This window comes from Olea europaea, chromosome 10, assembly GCF_002742605.1.
Source record: "Olea europaea var. sylvestris chromosome 10, O_europaea_v1, whole genome shotgun sequence".
Taxonomy (NCBI): Eukaryota; Viridiplantae; Streptophyta; class Magnoliopsida; order Lamiales; family Oleaceae; genus Olea; species Olea europaea.
The window spans coordinates 9,349,311-9,372,039 of NC_036246.1; the positions used below are offsets into that span (position 1 = coordinate 9,349,311).

Here is a 22,729-nt window from a genome sequence, read left to right on the forward strand (position 1 = left end):
TCTGAATCTAGAATGACGGATTCGGTTCGGTTCTCGATTTTAGATCAAAACCCAAAAAATCGAATCTCCTTAATTTTTTTAATTAATTTATTTTAAATAAGTAAAATTATTTTATTTTTTCTAAATAAATTTGTCAACTAGTTAAGTTAGTTCAAATCAAAAGACACATAAAATTGGATTATGTTATTTTGTAAGAGTTGAGATTGAACATATCATTATAATTTGAATTAATGTAACTTTGTAAATATTAAAAAATTTAATTATAATACAAAACTAGGGAACCGAATCGATTGAAATTGAATTCGAACGGTTCCATAATTAAATTTAGACCCGACGATTCCACTTACTAAATATCCGAAAATTTCGGGTCGGTTCGGATCAAACTGGACCATGTCCATCCCTAGTATCCGCTATATCAGTCTCGGCTTTTGCAACCAGGACTTTCACATAGAGGAATGGGTTGAATCGGGGAAGTGAACTCCCCTTTTTGAGAGAGAAGAGGCTAGCACCCTCTAAGTTTACCACCCTACCTACTAATGGACTATGTGGGGAGTAAGGGAACGGGAGACTACCTGTTGAACGGACGATGGCACCTTGCTCCAAAGTGAGCTATGTAACGATTTTGAAAAATATCTCATATAAGGGGTAAAGTAAAGGAGGAGTCGGAGCTAACCGTAGTAATATAAATGTCCGATCCACTTCTATATGTAAGTAGAACTTGGTCCTTAGGAGACAAACCTTTTAGAAAATGTGTGTTAGATAGCCTTCCACGCAATCGGCTTATCGGGTTCTAAACGAGTTACAATTTGTATTAACTAAAGAAATGTTGGTTTTGTCAAAGTAATACACTCTCACAGGACTGTATATTCTTCGTGCTGGTGGTGGGTATTTTACCAAAGGTTTCTATCATATCAATCTAGTTGTGAAATTTTATCAACTTTTATTAAAATCTACTAAAAATTTGATTTTTAGCAATATCAATCGTGCTAAATTTTGCTGCTTTTGTACAATTTTTGCCTTCAAGTCAAATATCGTATGCAGCTCTTGATCATTTAATGAATAAATAGATGTTCATTGTCAGTGGAGATATTGTGCACACATTGTCAAAAGATTGAGAACATATATATGCCATAAATTGAAGGTTGAAGATATGGCCGCAATATATATGAAATGTTGGGAAGCCTCTTTACGCATATATTATACTGTAATACAAACTAATTGTTCTACTTCTACAATAACTAATTATTTAAACTTATTCAACGATGAATTTCATACAGTCAAGTGATATTAAAATCAGCTTTGATCAATAATTATTTGCCTGTAGGTCCTTGCGCAGATCCTACATTAGCCCCAAGACGGGAAATAATGAACATTTCTTGCACAATAATATCACAAAAGTCGTTTTTCACAGGTGTATAGTAATAAAGAAGAAAGATTATAAAGAATTTTTTTGGTGGAATAACACTTTTTCTCATGTGGAAGGATACAAACAAGCATAGTGCAGTTCATCTGTTCCCACCATTTATTGGTTAATCTCTCTTTATTTCCCCCAGCCACATGAGCTTGATTATTATTGTAAAGGGCTAAAATTTAAAGAAATGAAGTGTAAAGAATTTAGCATCAAAACACGTAAACGTCACGAGTTTAAGTCTAAATATTTCTATTTATATATGAAAATCGTGCACCTCTCAGATTTTTAATGAAAAGTTCCCTGTTTAATTTAAATAAAAATTAGATTTTTATTAGATTTTGATAAAAGTTGGTGAAGTGTGTGATTGAAAAGTTCATAAAAGTTGTGGATCTTATTAAATATATGATTGAAAATGAGTTTGAAAAAATGAACTATAAGAAATGAAGGCCAAACAATAAACTAAATTTGATGACCGAAAAGATGTATAAAAAACTTAAATTAAGACAAAGTGATTCAATAATTATTTTTATAAAAAATATCATCTGATTCTATTGTCACCAAGTCCTAATAACCACTTGTTTAATTTTACACGCCCACAAATGTGTGAATCCACATTCTCTATATATACTATCTTATCATCCATAGATTCCATACAAACTCCATGAGCCTCCCGATTAGGTAACTTAACAACATGATAATGTCATATCGGGCAGTTAGCACCACTGGTGTCACCACCGTGGACTGCCAGAAACAAGTCCGGTCGTGGAGACTTCTCCGCTCTTTCATGGAGCTTCTTGTTCCAACCTGCAACTGCTTCATAGAAGAAAACCGTGAATTCAAGGAAGAAAAATATATAAACAAATTCTTCTATGAAAATACTTCTTTCATTTCCTCATCCATAATTACAGGCACAATTTATGGCAATCGACGAGGAAAAGTTAGCCTCTGCATCCAAACAATCCCTAAATCCATGAATCCAATTCTCCTCCTAGAAATGGCAGTCCCAACGAGTGTTCTTGCTAGGGAAATGAAGGGAGGATTTCTTCGAATCGTGCTTGAGTGTAACACAACGAGGAAAAAAGCATTAGATTCAAATTCTCTCTTGTCTATGCCCCTATGGACCATGTACTGCAACGGAAGAAAAGTAGGGTTTTCAGTAAAGCGAAAACCTTCCAGGGCTGATATAGAAATTCTACGGCAGATGGAATCAGTTGTCGTTGGTGCAGGCGTTATAAAGGGAAAGGAAATTACTCGAAATGATGATATTATGTACCTTAGGGGAAATTTTGAACGAGTTCATGGATCCTATGATTCTGAATCTTTTCATTTGATTGATCCTGATGGTAATATTGGGCAGGAGCTAAGTATTTTCTTTCTCCGATCGCACTGAGTATCGCTTCCATTGAAGATATGGAACCTGTATATGAAGTTTTTCGCTCTTTTTCCTCCATGTTTATGTCTTTAAATTTGGGCTTGCATGCCACCCTTTTTTGAGTCCTGCATTTCTGCATGGCTTTATCTTCATGTAATTCTTGATTGGGTGTTTAAGCAAACAAAATTCTGGTGATTGCATGTTGAAGGAAAATTCTGGTGATTGCATGTAGTTCAGATATATTTAATTTCGTCAATTTCTCTAATTTTTTTACAATCGATCTTTCTTTTGACTCGTGGACACATTGATGAGTACAACACTAGTGTTCAAAAAGAGCTTAGTCTGGACCCCCAACGAATGAATATCGGTTAAATATAAAGTAATTAGATTTGTCTAAGAGAAAAAAATAGGGTACACTTCATTTGCAATTCTTAAACTTTGAGTATTTCTTCTCTTAACCATTTTTTATTTTCTCCCCATGGTAGTGTACTAGAATTTAATTTTCTGACTAATGAATGTTATTTCTTCAATGGTTTTGATTATGCTAAAATGTTTTTATGGATGTTTGCATTTACTTGTTATACAATATACTAAACTTGTCATTTATGCTGATTTACTTAGTAACGAGTGTAAGAATTTGAACCCAAATTCGCGATGAAATTTTCAATTTACCAACAAAAGATCTTTGAGAATTAGTGATGAATCTGAGACAAATTCCCCCTTCAAATTCTGTCGCCAACTTGTTTAAATATTAAACTAAAATTTTTAATATTAATAAGCAACAAACTTAACAATGGAATTATTCCTATAACATTTTTCCATACCAACATTTGATTTTTCATGAGAATAAAAATTCATCGTTACTCTAACATTCCGTCTCTATGCATGAGTATTTTTCTAGCAATATCTCATTTAGCTCGTTTGAAACCCCTTTTTTGGGTCAATAAATTTTGAAATAGTGATTTTTTTGAGAATATGTGATTAAAAAATAGGAAAAAGTTTTGGGTTTACACGTAAATTTGTTGTTTTGAAGGAATAACGATTGAAAATAAGATTTAAAAAAAAAAAAGTTGGAAAAATGAAGGTGCTAAGTAGCTACAAAATTTAATGTTTTTGTTTTTCAGTATAAAATGCTTGTTAATTTAGTGTGTTGAGTGTCACCTTTTTAAACTGGTGCGTTTGTTGCATGAGCTATTCTTGATTCCTTCTGCTGTTATACAAGCAATAAAGAAACAAAGTTTGTTCACAAATGTTTGAAGCATGTGAAATTAGATACTTTTTGTCTCCATTTTACTTTATTTTTTCTAACATACTTTTTCCTTGTCTCGACAATATTAGATGGGACATGGAAAAGGCCTTTTTTTGCTTAGAGGGATAACCACTACTACTGTTTGCTCTGGTCCCTAATCTTGAAAAGGGTGAAGCAATCTCATACATTAAAAAAGTGCTTAATCTCAAGCAAATATTTTGTCTTCAAACAGATTAAAATAAATTTTTTTAATAAATTTTGTGAAAGTTGTAGATCTTGTAAAATATGTGATTAAAATTTTTTAATTAACATTTTATTGAATTTTTTATCAACTTTTAATCTACATCAAACGAGGTCTATAACTTATTTCTTAAAACAGTGTTAACTTAGGGTGCGTTTGATTACCAATATTTTTCATAGAAAATGTGTTTTTTCTATTCAAATTCTTATTTTTGTACGTTTGATTGACATTTTTTTTCCATGAATAATATTTTCGTACTTTTGGTCATGTGACCATATTTTTATCAAAATCAAAAAATATATACTTTCTTAGTGAAAGTAGGATTTTATTTTCCAGAAAATTTACTCTCTTTCTCTCTCTCATCTACCCATCAATAAAAATTGGACAAGTATAATATTTTTTAGATTGAAAATTAAATTAATTAAACACATTTGATTAACAATTTCCATACAATTAAGTTCTAGACAATTAAATTATCTAGAATTTTTTTTTCATATAAGTTTCATGTTTATAATCAAACGCACCCTTAGAATTTTTGTGTGTTAAAATTATCCATGATTAGATAAGATGGATAATTTCTAAGAAAGATTACTAGAGGCATCAAGCAGATAAAGATAGGTTTAAACTAGATTCTGAGATGATGTTTGTTGTGCTTAAAAGTTATTTTGTGAGAAAACATGTTAAGTGTCAATTTTTTTAAAAAGTAAAGTTCTAAGTACAAAATGTTCTATCCAAGCCGAACCTAAAGTGTGTGACGCTCAACGTAATTAAATCCTAATGGTATTTTGCCTGTTGAGCTCTATGAGTTAATTTCACACATGAATTTGCTTGTATAACATGCATGAACAAACTTGAAACGGGTGAGTTCACATGAGTGGATTTGGGGTGAACTCATCGAACTTGATGACTAAGACTAGGGGTGTATTCGTCAAGCTCGATTCTGAATCATATAGGATAGATTGCATTGATGTCATGAACTTCAACTTTTGAGCAAAATGATGACAATATCTTATATCATATTCTAACCTTTTTTTTTCTTTGATGACAGGAGAACTCGCAGCCGCTACGCTTTTGAGTGCGCACTGGGTAAATCCTCGAACTGGTGCAATAACCTACAAACCACGCCAGTTAAGTAAACTGCACTAGACAAGCCATGTGCAACAAACTCGACCGAGAGAGTGTTGGTACGAAAAATTGAACTCGTGACTAAAGGTCTTTGCGCTCACCTACTCTACCAACTCAACCACCCCACGAGGGGCAATCATATTCTAATCTTTCTAAGCCGAATGCTATTCAAATGCCAACATATAATCATCCAACCCATGAGAAATATTACTTTTAGAGTTCAACAATTTAATTCGAGTGAGCTCTCGTCTTAGATCTTACATTATTAGAGAAGAAATATATTTATTTTTCAAACTTTTGTTTTCAACTATTCAACATGCACACGTATAAGCTGTACACAATTTTCATTACTCCAAGCCGAATTTGATCTCAAAATCATTATATAATCTGACAAATTATTGAATCACATCGTCTAAAAAATTAAAATTTATTAGAAAAGGGGGAATTCTTTGTCAAAATTTAGTCTTCAACAAATCATATCATTGTTTTATTTTTGCATAAAAAATTAGCTGTTTCTCATCAATTGGAATTTTTGTGATGAGCAACAAAAGAAGAACGAATAGCCCCACCCCTACTGTCTCATTAAAGCTACTTTGCTGCCCTACAATACAATAATCAAAGTAGAAAATAGCAGCCGCATGCAAATCCAAGCAACGATACAAGGTTCAAAATTTGCTTGCTCGACGAACAACCTGCAGAAAACGTATCTGCAATGTGCAGTTAGATCATATCAGAGAAATTGAGTGCAAAGCTCTATTCTATCAGTTACTTTAACAATTTAGAAAAATGAAGTAAGTCACTATTAACAAAAAAATCCAAGAAGGTGGGATTTACAATAGCTTTGACATGTAGACACAGTGCTTCACATGATCGTGCAATTCTTTTGTTCTTTAATACTAGCCAATACTATCTAGTCCACATTGACAAAACAAGTCATAAGAGACAGCTCTGAGGATTTATGTTCCACGAAGCACAATACACTTACCCAGCTGTAGCTGAAGATAGTTGTTCCGGATGTTCCACTCAAAATCCCAGTGCTTATTGTAGTTCTTCAGCGTCCAGTAAGCCCAACCAAAGGTGGCGGCATTATATACCTCTAACTGAGCTCTTCCAAATTCTTGATAGTCTGTTTGGGATCCACCGGTCACATTCCATTCGTTCACCCATTCCCCTGCAATCAGTTCATCTGATTACTACTTGATGAAGGAATGTAAACTGTAAGCTGAGATTCTAAGGTAAATAAATTACTAAATAGAGAAAATGACTATTGTAGCTTACCAATAAAGACAAGCGGTCCATTTGCACTATTAAGAGCCTGTAACTGTGTTTGTCTATTCTTATAAATATACTGAATATTGTCTAGAGAACTCATGTTAGCAAAAAAATTGTCGTACAGATTGTAATAATGCAAATCGACTACTGTATTCTCTGAGCCTAAGTTAGATTGGTAGAGCTCAAATGGATCCGCGTTGCCAACTCTTTGGCAGAACAATACGTATGCTGTTGATGAGTATTTTCTAACAATCTGGTATCCTTGTTTGTAAAATGAAACCAGGATATCCAGAGGAACAGAGCCCGCTGATGGCTCATTTAAAAGCTCGATCCCCAGCAAGGCAGGATGATTGGCATACCTGCAAAAGAGTTAATCATGCCTTGAATAATTACCTTTGTAGTGTGCCTGTTCATACAAACATATACTGAGAGTATAAGATACTCCATTGGTCAATTGAATAAAAAAAGAAGATGAAATAATTAAAGGGAGTAAATTGTACATAAATCCCACTTGTATGTCAATAATAGGGAAAAAATTATTCAGAAAATGAAATGCAAGAGCTAATAAGCAGCTTAAACCAAAGAGAGACAGAGAACAACCAGCTATATAGCAGTACAACAATGCAACAAGATTTGATGTCCTTAATGAAGTAATTGCTCTCCCAACCTGATATTAGCTTTATTGAAGCTATCCCATCGATGATCTACTTCCTATCAGCTAAAGTGGAGGATTTACTTCCTATTAGCTACAGAGGAGGATTTAGTGCACGATGACTCAAGTGATCTATGGCTAGAAACATGAAATATCATGACATGTTTGCAGTCAAGGACTCTGGATAAGATTAAAGAAGAAGTTGAAATCTTAAAGGTTGTACAGAACAGTATTTTTGAATACTGTCTAACAAACATGCAAAATAATGCAAATAAGGGAACAAAAGCCCCCGTATTATCATCTATTCTTAAAGAGGCAGTTTTGCTAGTAAAAATGTCCCTTTTTTACTGTAGAATCTGACTCCAGCATCCTTCGTCTTTCTTGTCCTCACATTTTAATTCATTAACATTTTCAGATCCAGGAAAGGGAATCAAACATTCTCCTTCTAGCACACCACATCCATAAGATGAAATAAATTCTTTCAAAATTCAAAATCTTAATACACCTGTATTTTGATGTTTATGTTGAGGTAACCAATTTTCACGACTGAATGCCCCAAAATGCTATCAGGACTAGAATTGTGGAATACAATTCTGTACTCGTTAAAGCAACATCATTTTACAGTGCTATGATTTGATAGATTATATTGCTATTAGGGAAATTAACTAGTTGGGTATTAGTATTACCATTCAGTAACTTGAAAATCTACCTGGAAGCAAGAAAATCTAATACATCTAGTGTCTGTGAGATGTAATCCGGTGTTGTAGGCCATCTTGTCATCCCATCTCGACTAGCACTATGTTCCATCCCATTTTGAGAGCCTGGAGCTGCATGAAGGTCAATTATGCACTTTATGCTGAAGGTTCTGCACCAGTATTATGAGGGGGCGAAACATGCAAACCTCAGGATTCCAGAAAGTCTGAGGCATGGAAAAAGAAACGAGAATGATATAAGACCTACGTACTGTGCCCATAAGAATGCATTATCAAGTGCTTCCAAACTTCCCCCAATGAAAGGAGCTGGAGGATTCGGATCAAAAGCTATCCACCAGCCAACAGGTATTCTCACAGTATTTATTCCATGCCTATACAGGAAATCGAAATCTTCTATAGTGACAAAGGTGTTTCTATGCTTCTGCAGGAGAAATGAAGATAACAAGTAATATAGTATCTCTGCAAAAACATTGCAATTTGAAAAACATAAGCTATGTGTCCACTATCTTGGCAGTATGTCACATGAAAGCTTGAATAAAGATAAGCATTTAAGATAAGAAAGCCACAAATACGTTATGCTCCAAATACATTAAGCAGACAACCTTAAAACCAACTTTTCCAATGAACTTGCAAATATCAGGGTTAATCCCCACCCCCACCCCAACCCATCCCACTCCCACGGTCAGTTCCAACCTAAAGGTCCTAAACCTTATTTTAGGCATTGAGTTTGTAACATAAAAGGAGAACGCTACCTCCCATCACATCTGGTGAATCATCATGTCCTCACTTTTAGTTTTTCTAAAATCTTCCCAAAACATCCTTTCTGCTATCAAATGCCAATGTTAATGTGATCTATTGACATAAAATAGTACTTCGTGTTTAGTGTTCACCTTCCAGGTGTTGTGTTGGAGAAGGCAAGGGGTGCTGAATTATCCAGGTAGATGTAATGGTAACAATCGCATTATGTTTCTAAGCAAAATGGTGAAAACAATAATTTCTGGTTAAAATTATAAATAAATTATGGAGCCTTATTCCCGAGTTGAAACAAAATCATGGCCCATGACTGCCTTCTCTGCACTTGAAAGATAAACCTGACCTCAATCTATGCCACACAACACCCATTCCCCTTATGAGGGACATAACATTGTACCTTGTAGAGTACCTAAGGGACCTCGAGCACTCGGGATCTTTGTAAGATATGTCTCACCCGTCTAAGTCAAACAATTACTAGAAGAGGCCATTATGATATCCAGTTCATATCTTTCTCTCTATCTCTGCCATGTAATTAGTAAGAATGAGATCACTATTGATGTAATGCAGTTGAGCGTAACATAAATCCAAACTGTTTCAGCTAATATCCTTTAATGTTTTTCCAATTGCAACTGCCTAAATGAATTACTATTTGAACAAGCCATCGGGCCTCATTCTTCCATTCCACCCCATCTGTCGGTTGAGATTGAAGCTTTTTTGACTAACGGATGCAGATTTTTATTTAATTAAGATTTGGTGAGTGATGATTTAAAGGACTTGATTATTATGAAGCAGCATATAAAATAACTTCACCCAAAATTTCTTACGAAAATCCAGGTGAAATAAAATATTTTAGATTCAATTATCAGCATTTGATCATTTCCACAAGAACTTTCATGTCAATTACATGCATAGCCAGTTACACAATGGCAAGAGAGAGCAGAGATTATGGTTATTAGACTACAGATATAATGCATGAGATGGGAAGAAAAGAAAAAGGACCTCGCATTTTTATGAAGATTAACAAGCTTTTTGTAAAAATAGTTCAGAAGTTTGTACCACTTTTACATGCTAATTCTCCACATGAAGGTGCTTAGGACACTCCTCCGCCAAAACGAGAAAATTACTGTATATCCTTTCCATCTCTACACGTGGAATCATGTTTATGTGTGTTATTTATTGGAAACTATGATGGCTTCAACCAATTAGCTATGAAAAGCACCAAATATAGCAGAATATGCGCATTTGTTAGTCTTTCATATTTCTTCTTTTAAGGCAATCAGGAAGAGGTAACATGGAAGTATAGCTCAAAATCAATATCCATAACATAAGAAAATAGTTTTTGTGCTATAGCATCAAGAAATTGATCAAAGCTTAATAAGGATTCAACAAAGAACCATAAACCAAGAGAAAATCTACCTTAAAAATTTCTTTCGCCTTGTCGTGTTCATATCCATTGGCAAGCTGATATTCTCCATGCAAAATATTTGATACGATTATCATCTCAAATGTCGCAGCATTATCATCCCATCCTGGTGTCCCTAGATAGTCTGCTGTAAGCTGCTTGGCTTCTAAAGCCTAAATAAATAGAGTAAATGCTATCATATTTTTTGTTTTGAGATATATACACTCAATTAGAAGCCATTTGAGTGCTTGACGAAACACAAGGTCCATTATGCTGATGACTTCATTGTGGACCAGTACTAAATCTGTAGGGAAGAACGCTAGAAAACATTTGTACAGCTTCTGGTAGCTGTAAATCATTTCAAACCAAACAGCGAGAACTTGGCTTTATAGAGAATGACAAATAAAGATCATTCTGAGTATTTTAGTGCATCCATATCATGTGTGCTGTATCTTGACAAGCACAACAAGTGTGCTGTATCTTGACAAGCACAACAAGTCTGTTAATGAAAATTTCCATCATTTGTGTGCTTGATACTTAGCTAAGATCTAGATTATGTCAACAAAATTTGTAAACTTTCTCCTATTTATATTTTTACATTTTTGTTCACAAGGTTAAGACTATTATTTCTTCAAAAAGGCTACTCAAGATTTATTGCTTCGACATTCCTTTGAGAAAAATAATACTAAGAGCTCGTAGTCTAACAAGAAAGTTCAATGATGTTGTCCTATTAAATCAATGGGAAACAAGGTTTGCTTAACCAGGCTTCCTAACTTGAACTTAATTCAAACTCCAGTTAGAACGTGACAAAGGAAAACAATAATAATTTTTAGGATTGGTGGTCATATACAATTTAAGTATTTTTCTAACACAATTACAGAGCTCTGATTCATGGAGTAAATGGATGAGAATCATACCTGTAGATAAGTTCCACTTTTCAGTTTGATGTGAACTCGATCGTTAAAATTTCTTTCTATATAAAATGTTTCTGTAACAGATGCTGATTCTGCTGCTGCAGTCACGTTGCCTCCGTCACCATTGCATGTCAGAAATTGACCTTGAGAGGTACGGAATTGGAAGATTGACTCAGAAACTCTCCATAACTGCAGGGAAAGAAATGAACTAAATAACTGAGCCACAGAAATTCATCAGTTATGCGACCTATGTGCATCTTATTACCAGAACATATTCACATGTCAAAAGAAATAAACTCCTAAATTTCGAGAAAACATGAGCAGCAGTTTCTCTATTTAAGTTAGCCGATCTTTATGGACAAGATATATCTCAATATTTAGCCAACACAATATGGATAATGCCTAAGAACAACTAAATAATTATCACATTCGCTAAGAGACTATAATAACGAAGAAGGTTTGGTACCCAGCCCCACACCTTTAAGGTAGCAAAAAGATAATGGTAATAGAAAAATGAATAAAATTATCATCAAGAAAATGTCGAAAAACTGAAAGAAGAAAAGGAAAAAGCTAGAAGTGATCCATACTCCAATATATGTTATATATTGCCAACTAATTGAAAGGTGAATCACCAACTCCTTTGACTTCTATGACAGAAATTCAAACAGAGCAATTTCAGAAAATACACACTACTAGTAAGCCTGGATAGTAGGATTAGTACGAGGCTCACTAATTCACCTTATTTAGCTAGAATCTAGGTTCTTTTTTTTGAACCTCAAAATCATGTAAATTTCACAACAAACATTTGAAGTGTTTCATATCCAACAAAGAAAATTCTGACATTATAGTATTAAAAGGATGAGTTATATTATGTTAGGTTTTAATGTAATTGGCAATTCTGTGAACGAAAACGGCCAAAATTGAAAAAGTGTAAAAGTCGAGGAGTTAGGAGCAATTTGTATAGTAGTGGTTGGTAGGTTAGGGTTAAAGCTCGGAATATGGAAAGAAGAGCCATCGCAATTTCGCCTGCCTCTCGCCAACATACTGCTCGAATGACAAAAATAGAAAAGATTTCGCCGACTTGTCGCCAAGATCTCTCTCGAGCAAAATGCCATCGCTCACTCTTCGCTGCCTGTCACTTGTGCGATGGTGCATGCCAGAAAACCCTGATTTGCGATTTTCGAGAATTTTAAGCTGCGCCATTTCACGAAAAACCTGGGATTGTTCGTTGTGAGAAAATACATACACTTTTCATAGTTCATACAATCTATCGATCATTGAGATTAGCAATTGAAAACATCAAAACCAAAAATTCAAACACCAAAACCCCAAACTTCCAGAGTATTTGTCAAAGGTTGAAGATCAAGGAAAGTGATTAGAGTTTTGGTTGTTGGAGAACAAGGAGCTCTCGGGAATCTACAAGAGATAGACAAAATCAGAAAATCAAGAATTGGTGCAGGTGCAGGTGCAAGCAATGCTTTGGGAACTACAGTCATGAGGTCAAAGAGTACTAGTGTCGGTCAAGTTTGACGGTACCGTAAGTTAATTCGTTTATAGTGGAATCATATTGACTTGAGCCCAGAGTTTTTAATTCCTCAAGGGGTTTTCTCTATCATCTAATATCCTGTGTTATTTATTTTCCTACAATTTATTATATTACGACAATTCAAGGTAGGGTAGATTACATGTGAATTCATCTGGACTAATTAATAACTGTGATGTGTTACAATTGTTAATTAATTTGCTTAAATTCCGCACAAACACCAATTCATCCTCCCCTCTAGGTGTTATTTTGGGTCGAACTACCTAACTTTCATATTAGACCAGGATAAGTTGATTGCTCTGGAAATGTTAAGATTAAGATAAAGCATTATTTAGTTGGTTGAAAAATTCAATAGTCACAAATTTTTTATTGGAGATATCTACTGGAAGATTATTAACAACAATTAGCAATTCAATTGTGATTCTGACCCGAAATGTTTCCCATGACGAAGCAACATCCCTGTCAACTGTAACCTTCATGCCGCCACCATTTTCAGCAGATATATACTTCTGCAGAGTCACTGATTTGAATTGGACCTCTGTTCCATCCTACATCGAAGTCACCTTAAACCAGATTAGTCATCAGAAAATGTTGAAGCGATATTTTAAATAAATAAGTTTGTCCGCTCTAACACCTTGGAGGTTCAGATGAAGTGGTCTGCTATGACATTAGAGCAAGCATAGGTCTAATAGTCAAGGCTCGAAACAAGAGCCATGCACATGTGGTTCTTTTGATGAAACAAATGATAGATGAATCTGGTATTATGTGAGGGGAGATATTGAAGATATGATTTAACAAATTATTTTGTCCTTGTGCCTGTGGACTTCTAAAATATTAGCATCCTCTACAAATAATAAAATTAACCATGAAACATTTCCAGCTAGGTGCGAGCACGAGCAACTAAAAATATGAAGATATGAACTTACTAGCATGTCGCCATTGAGGATATCGTCAAAAAGAGAAGGTTTTATCCACCCTTCAATGACCAACCATCCGCCCAAGTTCACCCCTCTTACTTTTGAATTTTCACGTAGTCCTTCCACTTAAATTCAGGAATATCAAAAAGAAAACAAATCACATTCTGGGTTCTCAACAGTTTCCTTGACCAATGTTTAAAATTAATAAACCTCGAAATATAAACAAACAATTCCAAGAACTAACCTGATAATCCAACTGCAAAGATGAGCCAACAGCACAGAAGAAATACCCAAACCCATTTGCAGAAAATAAGTTCCATGTAAAATGCAGGCCTCAATTCTATCACAGAATCAGTTATGTACAAGGCATCTACAGAAGAAAGTCGAAATATTCAACTAAACAAAAAGAAAAAATATATAATTAACCAAGACAATCAAGAAAATTGAAAAAATACAGACGTAGGAAGGAGGAAGTATGTATCCCTATAATTCTTTACTTGGTAATCAATTAACTCCAAAAAGAATATAATAAACAAATTTGAGACGCATACGAGGTCTATATATTTAATTGCATTATTAAATTATGGACGCAATCTCTAGAGTGCAGAAGAAGAAATACTTACTTAAAAATGGAAATAGTTTAAGAGTAGAACCGTAGAAGGAAGGAAAGAACAATATTCTAGTGTAGAAAGGAAGACGAACAGCAAAAAGCGCTATGATTATGGTGATGATAATGATGCGTAGATAAGCTCAAGGAATAATAAGAAAGTAAGAAAAAGTGCCTGAGTTGGCGATTTGATTTTTGTACAATATTTTACACTTTTTTTTTGTTTGCTTGGCATGAAAAGTAAAGAGAAAGTCAAAAGATTTTTCTCCACATCCTCTCCCTAGGATTGGACAAAAAAGACTCGTAACCGAAAACTCCGATCCGGGTCGATTTTGAAACTTTTCGATTTGGATCGGGTACTCTTAGGAAATTATGCTGATCGGGTCGGTCTACGGTTCCAACGAGCCACCCCTGGTCTTTGATTTTGAAGTTTCTTCCTCTCATCCTCAAACCGACTTGCTTCTTCGACACATTCCTGTCGGAGTCAAGGGTGACGCAAAGACTTCTATAAGCATTTTAAAACTTTCATTGCAAAAAATCCATTTTCAAAGGCACTAATAGGAATGTCAATGCATCCAGCAGGCTATTGACCCAAAAGTTTTGGCTCGAACTTGACTCGGGTAAAATGTCCAAGTTTTTTTCCAGGCCCGAGCCGAGTCGAGCAAAAGCTCGATCAAAAAAATTAGGCTCGACCCGAGCTTTTAACTTAAACCTTTCCTAGCAGAGCAAGACAGGCTTTATATATAAAGGCCCACGAGCTACACGGGCAGGCTCGGGTTTGGCCCGAAATTCCAAATTGGGTCTCGTCTCGAGCATCGAGCCGGGTCGGTTGGAGCTTTTTTCGGGATGAGCCACGGCTGGCCCGAGCCGACGAGCCAAATTGCCATCCTTAGGCACTACTGATTCAACACTTGCACTTGATGACAACTTCTTGCTTTTCATTTAAGATTGATGGTTCTGAATTTTAATCAAAAACGGTTCTTAAGCTCAATTTCAAGAATTTCTTAGGGGGGTGTTGGGGGTGGACTGAAATAGGTATGGCAACGGGGCGGGGCACCCCCATCCCGCCCTGTCTTGCCCAAACCTTGTGTCACGCCTCCTTAGACAGGGCAGGGGTGGGGTACGGAGGCGAGTGGGGCAACTTTTTACCCCCCTTTTTTTTTTTTTTTTACATTTTCAAAATCTCGAGTTATCTTATTATTAGAAAATATAATATAAATTCAAAATCAGTTTTTAATGGGTGAATTATTTAGAAGTAAAATTATTTTTAATCTTTTTTTCTTTTCCCTTCACTGAGCCAGTTTTTTAGCCCCATTTGGGACGGGTCCCATTGGGGTGTGGTGGGGATGGATTTTTTGCTATCACTAGACTAAAGTGGGTGACTGTTAAGGGAATATTTTGGAAGCCGTTATTTGGAAGTTGGCAAACAAGAAGGATTTGAGTTAATTAAATCACCAATCACCTACATTTATGTTCAGTTACTACTTGCTCTTAGAAAAATAAATGGTTATGCTCACCCATTTTTGAAAAAAATTATCCATCCATCACCCCTATCACTTCCATTCTTCCACTTAGGCAAAAATATTCACGCAAACGAAAATCTTATGTGGCCGTCAAAATTTGACAAGTGAATACTACTTTCTTAAATTAAAACGCTTTCTTCCCAAATTTTGAATGAATTGTGATTTTCTTCCTTCACGAATCTCCACCTAGTTGCTTCTCCCTCTCTCGTCAGGGCTTCTTGTTCTTCTTCCTCTCTCCTTCCGCTTGCTCTTGCTCTCTCTCCTTCGCCTCTTCTTCCTGTCTTGCTTCTTCCCCTTCTCTTCTTTTTTCTGTTGCCAATGCTGCTTCTACTTCTTCTTCGCTTTTCCTCCTCTCTTCTTCCTCTTTCCTAGCTACCTCCTCTTCTCTCTTTCTAGCTTCCTCTTGCTCTTGATGGTGTTGTGTAAGTGTTGACGGTTGTGGAATCATAATTTGAGAACCATATGTTTAGCTCAACTTAATTAAATGTTACATGTTCCTGTTTAATTAATAGGTTCGTGTTGATGTATTGGAGTGTTTAATTAAATGGTTAGTCTCTAATATATTGCAGTGTTGATGTGTTGTTGAATCTCCCCTTTATGAACCTTATGAAGACCTATATAAACCAGGACCCTAAACTTGGGCAGCTTCAGCCTAGATAGCTTCCAAGTATTCTACAATATAACCTCATTTTAAAAGTTGAGCAAATTTATTGACAGAGTATAAATACAAACATAAAGTGTGCATCTCTTTGATAATGCATTCACTGACTGAGTAAAAAAAGTAAAAAATTAACCATTTTCTATAAGAACTCCAGAACTTTATGATGAAAGCCATGATTTATCAGAACTGGTTAACCATTGCCGGAATTGCTTACTATAACTCTGTAAGTGGCATGTAGTTAACAAGAAGGCTAGCATTGGTGAAAATGATTTTGTAGAATCTGTTGTTACGAAAACTGCAGCCAATTTTATTACCAGAATGTAAATTGAATGTTTCTCAACCATACACCAAGCTTCCAATTCACTCAACTATACACCAAAATATAAAATTTTCATTCAACCATAGCCTAAGCAACATAATTTGATTCGCTTGTACATTAACAAAACATAATTTTCCATCGGATGTACTACCCAAAAAAATAAATAAATAAATTCAAAACATAGTTGTTGTCTTCATAACCTAAATTATATCCATTAAACAACATTAATGCACTACTGAGTTGCTAATTTTTTCTTGTAAATCTCATCCTCAACACACGACGATCACCATAAAAATTTTCAGGTACTTTAGATTCAAAACACTAAGGTAATCTTCAATGTAGACCATTTCGTTCGGATTTCTTTTCAATTTCTTCACCATTTGATCCACGGCCTCCATGGATGATTAAAGAGAATTTGTTGGAAAAATTGGCCAACTTTGGCACGAGTTTTGAGTGGGACCCAGTTATTCAATTTGAAAGATGAAAGTTGATTTGTGTTCTCCTCCGTGAGTACATCGAAATCATATACTTACTTGCCAAAGTTGATGCTCGGGTGAATGAGAAATTAAGGCTCAAAGTGTGTCACTCAAAAGGGAGTTTATGTGAAAAAAATGAATTTGTCCCACATAGGAAAAAATGAGGAATTCCAAAGGTCATTGCCATTAATTGTAGCCTAGCCTATAAATAGTGGCTCATTTTCCTCATTTCAACACACAAAAAAAAAAAGCAAAAGTTTTCAAGTTTAGAATACACTAGAAATTCATTTGCATAGAATTCTCTTTTGGTGATGGTGTAGTTTAGGCACTAGTTCAGATCGCCGGAGTGGTTTCTACGGTGCTCGGAAACTACTGATTTTACCGTTGTATCCTGGGAAACGGACGCTCGTTTTAAACCTCAAGCACGGACGGTGAGGGGGCAAATCTGTTTTAAGGAAATTGTGTGTAACACAGGCCACGGGTTAAAATTCTATGTTTTCAGTTGTTTAATTCATGCAATTTTTTGTATTAAATTTACAGTCCATGCTTCATGAATTTATGATATATTGTTCGTATACTTCATGAATTTTAAATTCTATTGGAACAAAAGTTATTTGTTGAAAATAAAACTTTCAATGATCTGGTGAAAATTCGATATACGGTTGTTTGAATTTTGTTGATTTGCATAGTTGCAAAATTGAAAAACTGTCAAAAAGACCTAAATCGTCTAAGAAGAGTTTGGGATTTAAACGGTCCGGGTGTGACCCCCCTCCTCATCTGGGAGTCTTTTAATTGCGCATTATTCAAATTGACGAGACAAAAGACAACATTTCCCGATTTTATCCACATACACTGAATTTCCTACAAGCTTAAAATAGATTTTCAGAAAGGAAAATTTTGTTTCCTACATTGATTATCTCTGAACTGATTAGTTTCTTATATTTGTTATATTGTGGAAACTAATTTGTTTGGTTCTTTCGGAAGACGAAATGACAATCGGTTCCACCAACATAGATGTGTCAAAAGCTGAAGGTACCTAATCTCAGGCTGTGGGTTCTACTATGGGTGCAGGGCCTAGTTCGACTATGGGTGCAGCTATTGCTGCAGGGCCTAGCTCTGTTATGACACAGACTGTGGCTCCAATACCAAGTCATGTTGTGAGCCAACATGTGGCTAATGTTCCGGTTAATGTACCAGTTAACCATGGGGAAAAGCCGGAGAAATTCAACGGCATGAATTTCAAGAGGTGGCAGCAGAAAATACTGTTCTATCTGACCACCTTGAATCTTGCGAGATTCTTGACTAAAAGTGCTCCAAAACTCCAAGAGGGTGAGGTGGATGTTCAAGCTATCAGTGCTGTTAATGCTTGGAAACACTCAGACTTCTTATGCCGGAATTACATCATGAACAGTTTGGCAGATTCACTATACAACGTGTATAGCACCATGAAAACTGCTAAGGAGTTGTGGGAGTCTTTGGGCCAAAAATATAAGACTGAGGATGCCGGGGCTAAGACATTTATCGTCGGCCGATTCTTGGACTATAAGATGGTAGACTCCAAAACTATAACCAGTCAAGTGCAAGAACTCCAAGTGATTCTTCATGAAATTCATGCCGAAGGGATGATTCTAAGTGAAACTTTCCAAGTGGTTGCAATCATTGAAAAATTGCCTCCCGCGTGGAAAGATTTCAAGAATTATCTGAAACACGAGCGAAAGGAAATGAACGTTGAAGAACTGATTGTTAGACTTCCAATTGAAGATGACAACAAGAGTTCCGAAAAGAAGTGGTTCAATCCTGGTGCGGCTAAGGCCAATATTGTTGAACATGGTCAAGGTAGTAAGAACTACAAAACCAAAGTTGGGTCATCCGATGAAAAAGGGATCAAGCTGGGACCAAAAGGGGACGTTCCTAAGAAGAAATTTCAAGGGAAGTGCTTCAACTGTGACAAAGTAGGCCACAAATTTTCGGAGTGCAGATTACTAAAGAAGAAGAAAGAAGCAAATGTGGTTGATTATATGGCACATGATGTGTCGGAGATGAGTCTCGCAACAGTCATTTCTGAAGTGAACATGGTGGGTTCTAACCCAAAAGAATGATGGATTGATTCCGGAGCTATGAGACATGTGTGCTCTGATAAAGAGTTATATACTACTTTTGAAGCAGTTGAGAATGGAGAGAAGTTGTTCATGGGAAATTCCGCAACTTCTGAAATCAAGGGCCAAGGAAAAGTGCTTCTAAAGATGACTTCGGGAAAAGAGCTGACTCTCAACAACGTGCTGTATGTGCCGAAAATCTGCAAGAACCTTGTGTCCGGGTCACTTTTGAATAAGCATGGTTTTCGCATTGTGTTTGAGTCAGACAAGGTCATCTTGTCGAAAAGTGGAATGTTTGTTGGAAAAGGTTATGTTTCCGATGGAATGTTTAAACTCAATGTAATGGTTGTTAAACCAAAAATGAATAATAAAGTGAATGCTTTTGTTTACTTGCTTGAGTCTTCCAATGTGTGGCATGGTAGACTAGGACACATTAACTATGATACTTTACGTAGGCTAGTTAACTTGAAATGCATACCAGCATTCCATGTTGATTCCAAACATAAGTGTGAGACTTGTGTTGAAGCAAAATTGACTAGGTCGTCATTTAAGTCAATTGAACGAAATACGGAATCACTTGATTTAATTCACAGTGTTATATGTGATTTAAAATTTGAACAAACAAAAGGTGGCAACAAGTATTTCATTACTTTTGTCGACGATAGCACGAAATACTGCTATGTGTATTTGCTCAAAAACAAAGATGAAGTGATAGAGAAATTTGTTCTCTATAAGAATGAAATTGAAAATCAACTTAACAAGAAAATTAAGGTGCTAAGAAGTGATCGAGGTGATGAGTATGAAGCACCGTTTGCTGAATTCTATGCACAACACGGAATTATACATGAAACCACCGCACCGTATTCACTGCAACAAAATGGTGTTACTGAAAGGGAAAATTGCACTTTAAAGGAGATGATGAATGCAATGCTAGTAAGTTCTGGATTACCTTAGAACATGTGGGGGATGCTGTATTATCAGCAAATTACCTTTTGAATAAGGTGCCCCGAAAGAAAATGAAGAAGACCCCTTATGAATTATGGAAAGGAAGAATGCCTTCATATAAATACTTACGAGTGTGGGGGTGTCTTGCTACAGTGGTTGTCCCAACACCAAAGAAGGTGAAGATAGGCCCGAAAACTGTAGATTGCATATTCATTGGATATGCACATAACAGTAGTGCTTATCGATTTCTCATGTATGAATCTAAAATCCAAGATATACACAGAAACACGATAATGGAGTCGAGAAACGCTTCATTCTTTAAACATGTGTTTCCATGCAGGTCCGAAGAAGAGGCAATTTCTTCTAAACGGACATATGAGACTATGACTGAACATAGTCAGGACCAAGAATTAGAAGAGGAGGTTGAGGTTGAACCTAGACGTAGCAAAAGGGAAAGGATAGAAAAATCTTATGGTCCAAATTTTCTGACCTATATGCTAGAAAGTGAACCTCAAAGCTATCAAGAGGCTGTGAACTCCTCGGAAGGACCTCAATGGAAAGAGGCCATTAAAAGTGAAATATATTCTATCCTGCAAAATCATACATGGGAGCTAGTGGATCTTCCACCAGGAAGTAAACCACTAGGCTACAGTGGATTTTCAAACGAAAAATGAAAGCAAATGGAACTATTGAAAAGTATAAGGCCAGGTTGGTAATAAAAGGTTACCGACAACGGGAAGGCCTTGATTACTTTGATACATATTCTCCAGTAACGAGAATAACATCCATTAGAATGATACTTGCGATTGCTGCTTTGCAAAATCTTGACGTACATCAAATGGATGTTAAGACTGCCTTCTTGAACGGAGACTCAGATGAAGAAATCTATATGGAACAACCCGAAGGGTTTTCGTCTTCAGGGCAGGAAAAGAAAGTGTGTAAATTGGTGAAATCGTTGTATGGCTTGAAACAAGTACCAAAACAATGGCATGAGAAATTTGACAGTGTCATGATGGAGAGTGGATTTAAGATCAACGAGTATGACAAATGTGTTTACGTCAAAGACACTAGATGGATATGTCATCTTATCTCTTTACATTGACGACATGCTTATTGTTGACAGTGACAATAAGATGATTGAATCCACTAAAAATATGTTAAACTCGAGGTTTGACATGAAAGATATGGGTTTAGCTGATGTTATACTTTGAGTAAAAATCTCAAGAATATCAAATGGGCTTGTTCTAAGTCAGTCACATTATGTGGACAAAATTTTAGAAAAATTCCATAAGGATGATACTGGCTTGCCTAGAACACCAATAGATACTAGTCAACATCTGTCTAAAAACAGAGGAGAAAGTATCTCTCAAGTAGAATACTCGAGAGTTATCGGAAGTCTAATGTACTTAATGAGCTGTACTAGACCAGACATAGCCTATACAGTCAGTAAATTGAGTAGATACACGAGTAATCAGGAGCTGATCACTGGAAAGAAATAGTAAAAGTACTAAGGTACTTAAGATATACTCGTAATTTTGGACTGCACTATAGTAGATATCCAGCAGTCAGTGAAGGATAGTGATGCTAATTGGATATCCGACATAAAAGACTCAAAGTCCACATGTGGATTTGTGTTCACTTTGGCAGGTACAGCTATATCATGGAAATCTTCTAAACAAACAGTGATAGCCAGATCCACTATGGAATCTGAATTTATAGCTCTAGATAAAAGTGGTGAAGAGGCTGAGTGGCTACGCAACTTCTTAGAGGATATTCCAAGATGGTCAAAGCCTGTGCCAACAATTTGCATATATTGTGATAGTCAATCGGCAATTGGAAGGGCACAGAACAACATGTATAATGGTAAGTCTAGACATATACGTCGTAGACATAATACCATTAGACAACTACTCTCAGCTGGAGTTATCACTATTGATTACGTAAAGTCAAAGGATAACATTGCGGATCCGCTAACCAAAGGGTTAAATATAGAGTTAGTTGAGAAATCATTGAGAGGAATGGGACTTAAGCTCTTGAATGGATAAGTTAATACAAAGAAAAACCCAACCTAGTTGACTGGAGATCCCAAGATCTAGGTTCAAAGGGACAATCTAATTGTAAAGACTTGATAGAATCACTGTGGGGGATATTACCTCCTGTCCATTCCTGATGCGACAGTGATGCCCGTAAAGATGGAGGATAAGCAATAGGCTTTTAATGATTCTTATGCGTCGAAAATCGAGCCAAGTAATGTGGGTTACTTGTAATAAGAAATCACCTATGTAAGAGAGAAGTTGGGCCGTTTCTAAGGGAATTGTGTGGGGCGTAATTCTTGCGAACTCTCACAGAATCAGGCGTATGTTCATGGCCAAAACGAACATAATAATGAGAACTGAAATGTGTTAGGAAGAATCCTGTATCATCATTTACATAAACAGTAGAACAGTTCAAGGACATTGCGTCTACTCGTCAGCCAGTGAAGTAAATATGCTTTCACAAGCGAAGGTTCAAAGGGTAACACCTACCTATCGTATGCAT

At 35.9% G+C, this 22,729-nt stretch overlaps 2 protein-coding genes across 4 annotated transcripts; one reads left to right on the forward strand and one right to left on the reverse strand.

Annotated features, from left to right (window-relative positions):
• Positions 1-2,084: 2,084 nt before the first annotated feature.
• Positions 2,085-2,985, forward strand: LOC111402635 (protein MIZU-KUSSEI 1). Its single transcript, XM_023031010.1, has one exon. It carries the CDS (start codon positions 2,103-2,105, stop codon positions 2,799-2,801), a length of 699 nt encoding a protein of 232 aa, XP_022886778.1. The 5' UTR covers positions 2,085-2,102; the 3' UTR covers positions 2,802-2,985.
• A 2,871-nt stretch (positions 2,986-5,856) lies between these two features.
• Positions 5,857-14,362, reverse strand: LOC111401169 (probable glucan 1,3-beta-glucosidase A). Of its 3 annotated transcripts, none has more exons than XM_023028781.1 (11): positions 14,188-14,362; positions 13,809-13,934; positions 13,574-13,689; positions 13,076-13,195; positions 11,108-11,293; positions 10,205-10,363; positions 8,287-8,456; positions 8,032-8,187; positions 6,677-7,029; positions 6,384-6,569; positions 5,857-6,090 (listed from the first exon to the last, which is right to left on the reverse strand). In XM_023028781.1, exons 2-11 carry the CDS (start codon positions 13,882-13,884, stop codon positions 6,014-6,016), a joined length of 1,599 nt encoding a protein of 532 aa, XP_022884549.1. In that variant the 5' UTR covers positions 13,885-13,934; positions 14,188-14,362; the 3' UTR covers positions 5,857-6,013. The 3 variants fall into 3 exon arrangements, with proteins under 3 accessions (XP_022884549.1, XP_022884548.1, XP_022884550.1); XM_023028780.1 differs by having other exon boundaries at positions 5,857-6,105; positions 14,188-14,359; XM_023028782.1 differs by lacking the exon at positions 13,076-13,195 and having other exon boundaries at positions 5,857-6,105; positions 14,188-14,361.
• Positions 14,363-22,729: the final 8,367 nt, after the last annotated feature.

Coding starts and splice junctions, on each gene's coding strand:
- LOC111401169 (XM_023028780.1), bottom strand. CDS start 13,884: ATGGAACTTATTTTCTGCAAATGGGTTTGGGTATTTCTTCTGTGCTGT. Junction 10,364..11,107: donor AAAGTGGAACTTATCTACAG/GTATGATTCTCA, acceptor CTATTTATTTAG/GCTTTAGAAGCCAAGCAGCT. Junction 6,570..6,676: donor TGGACCGCTTGTCTTTATTG/GTAAGCTACAAT, acceptor AACTGATTGCAG/GGGAATGGGTGAACGAATGG.
- LOC111402635 (XM_023031010.1), top strand. CDS start 2,103: ATGATAATGTCATATCGGGCAGTTAGCACCACTGGTGTCACCACCGTG.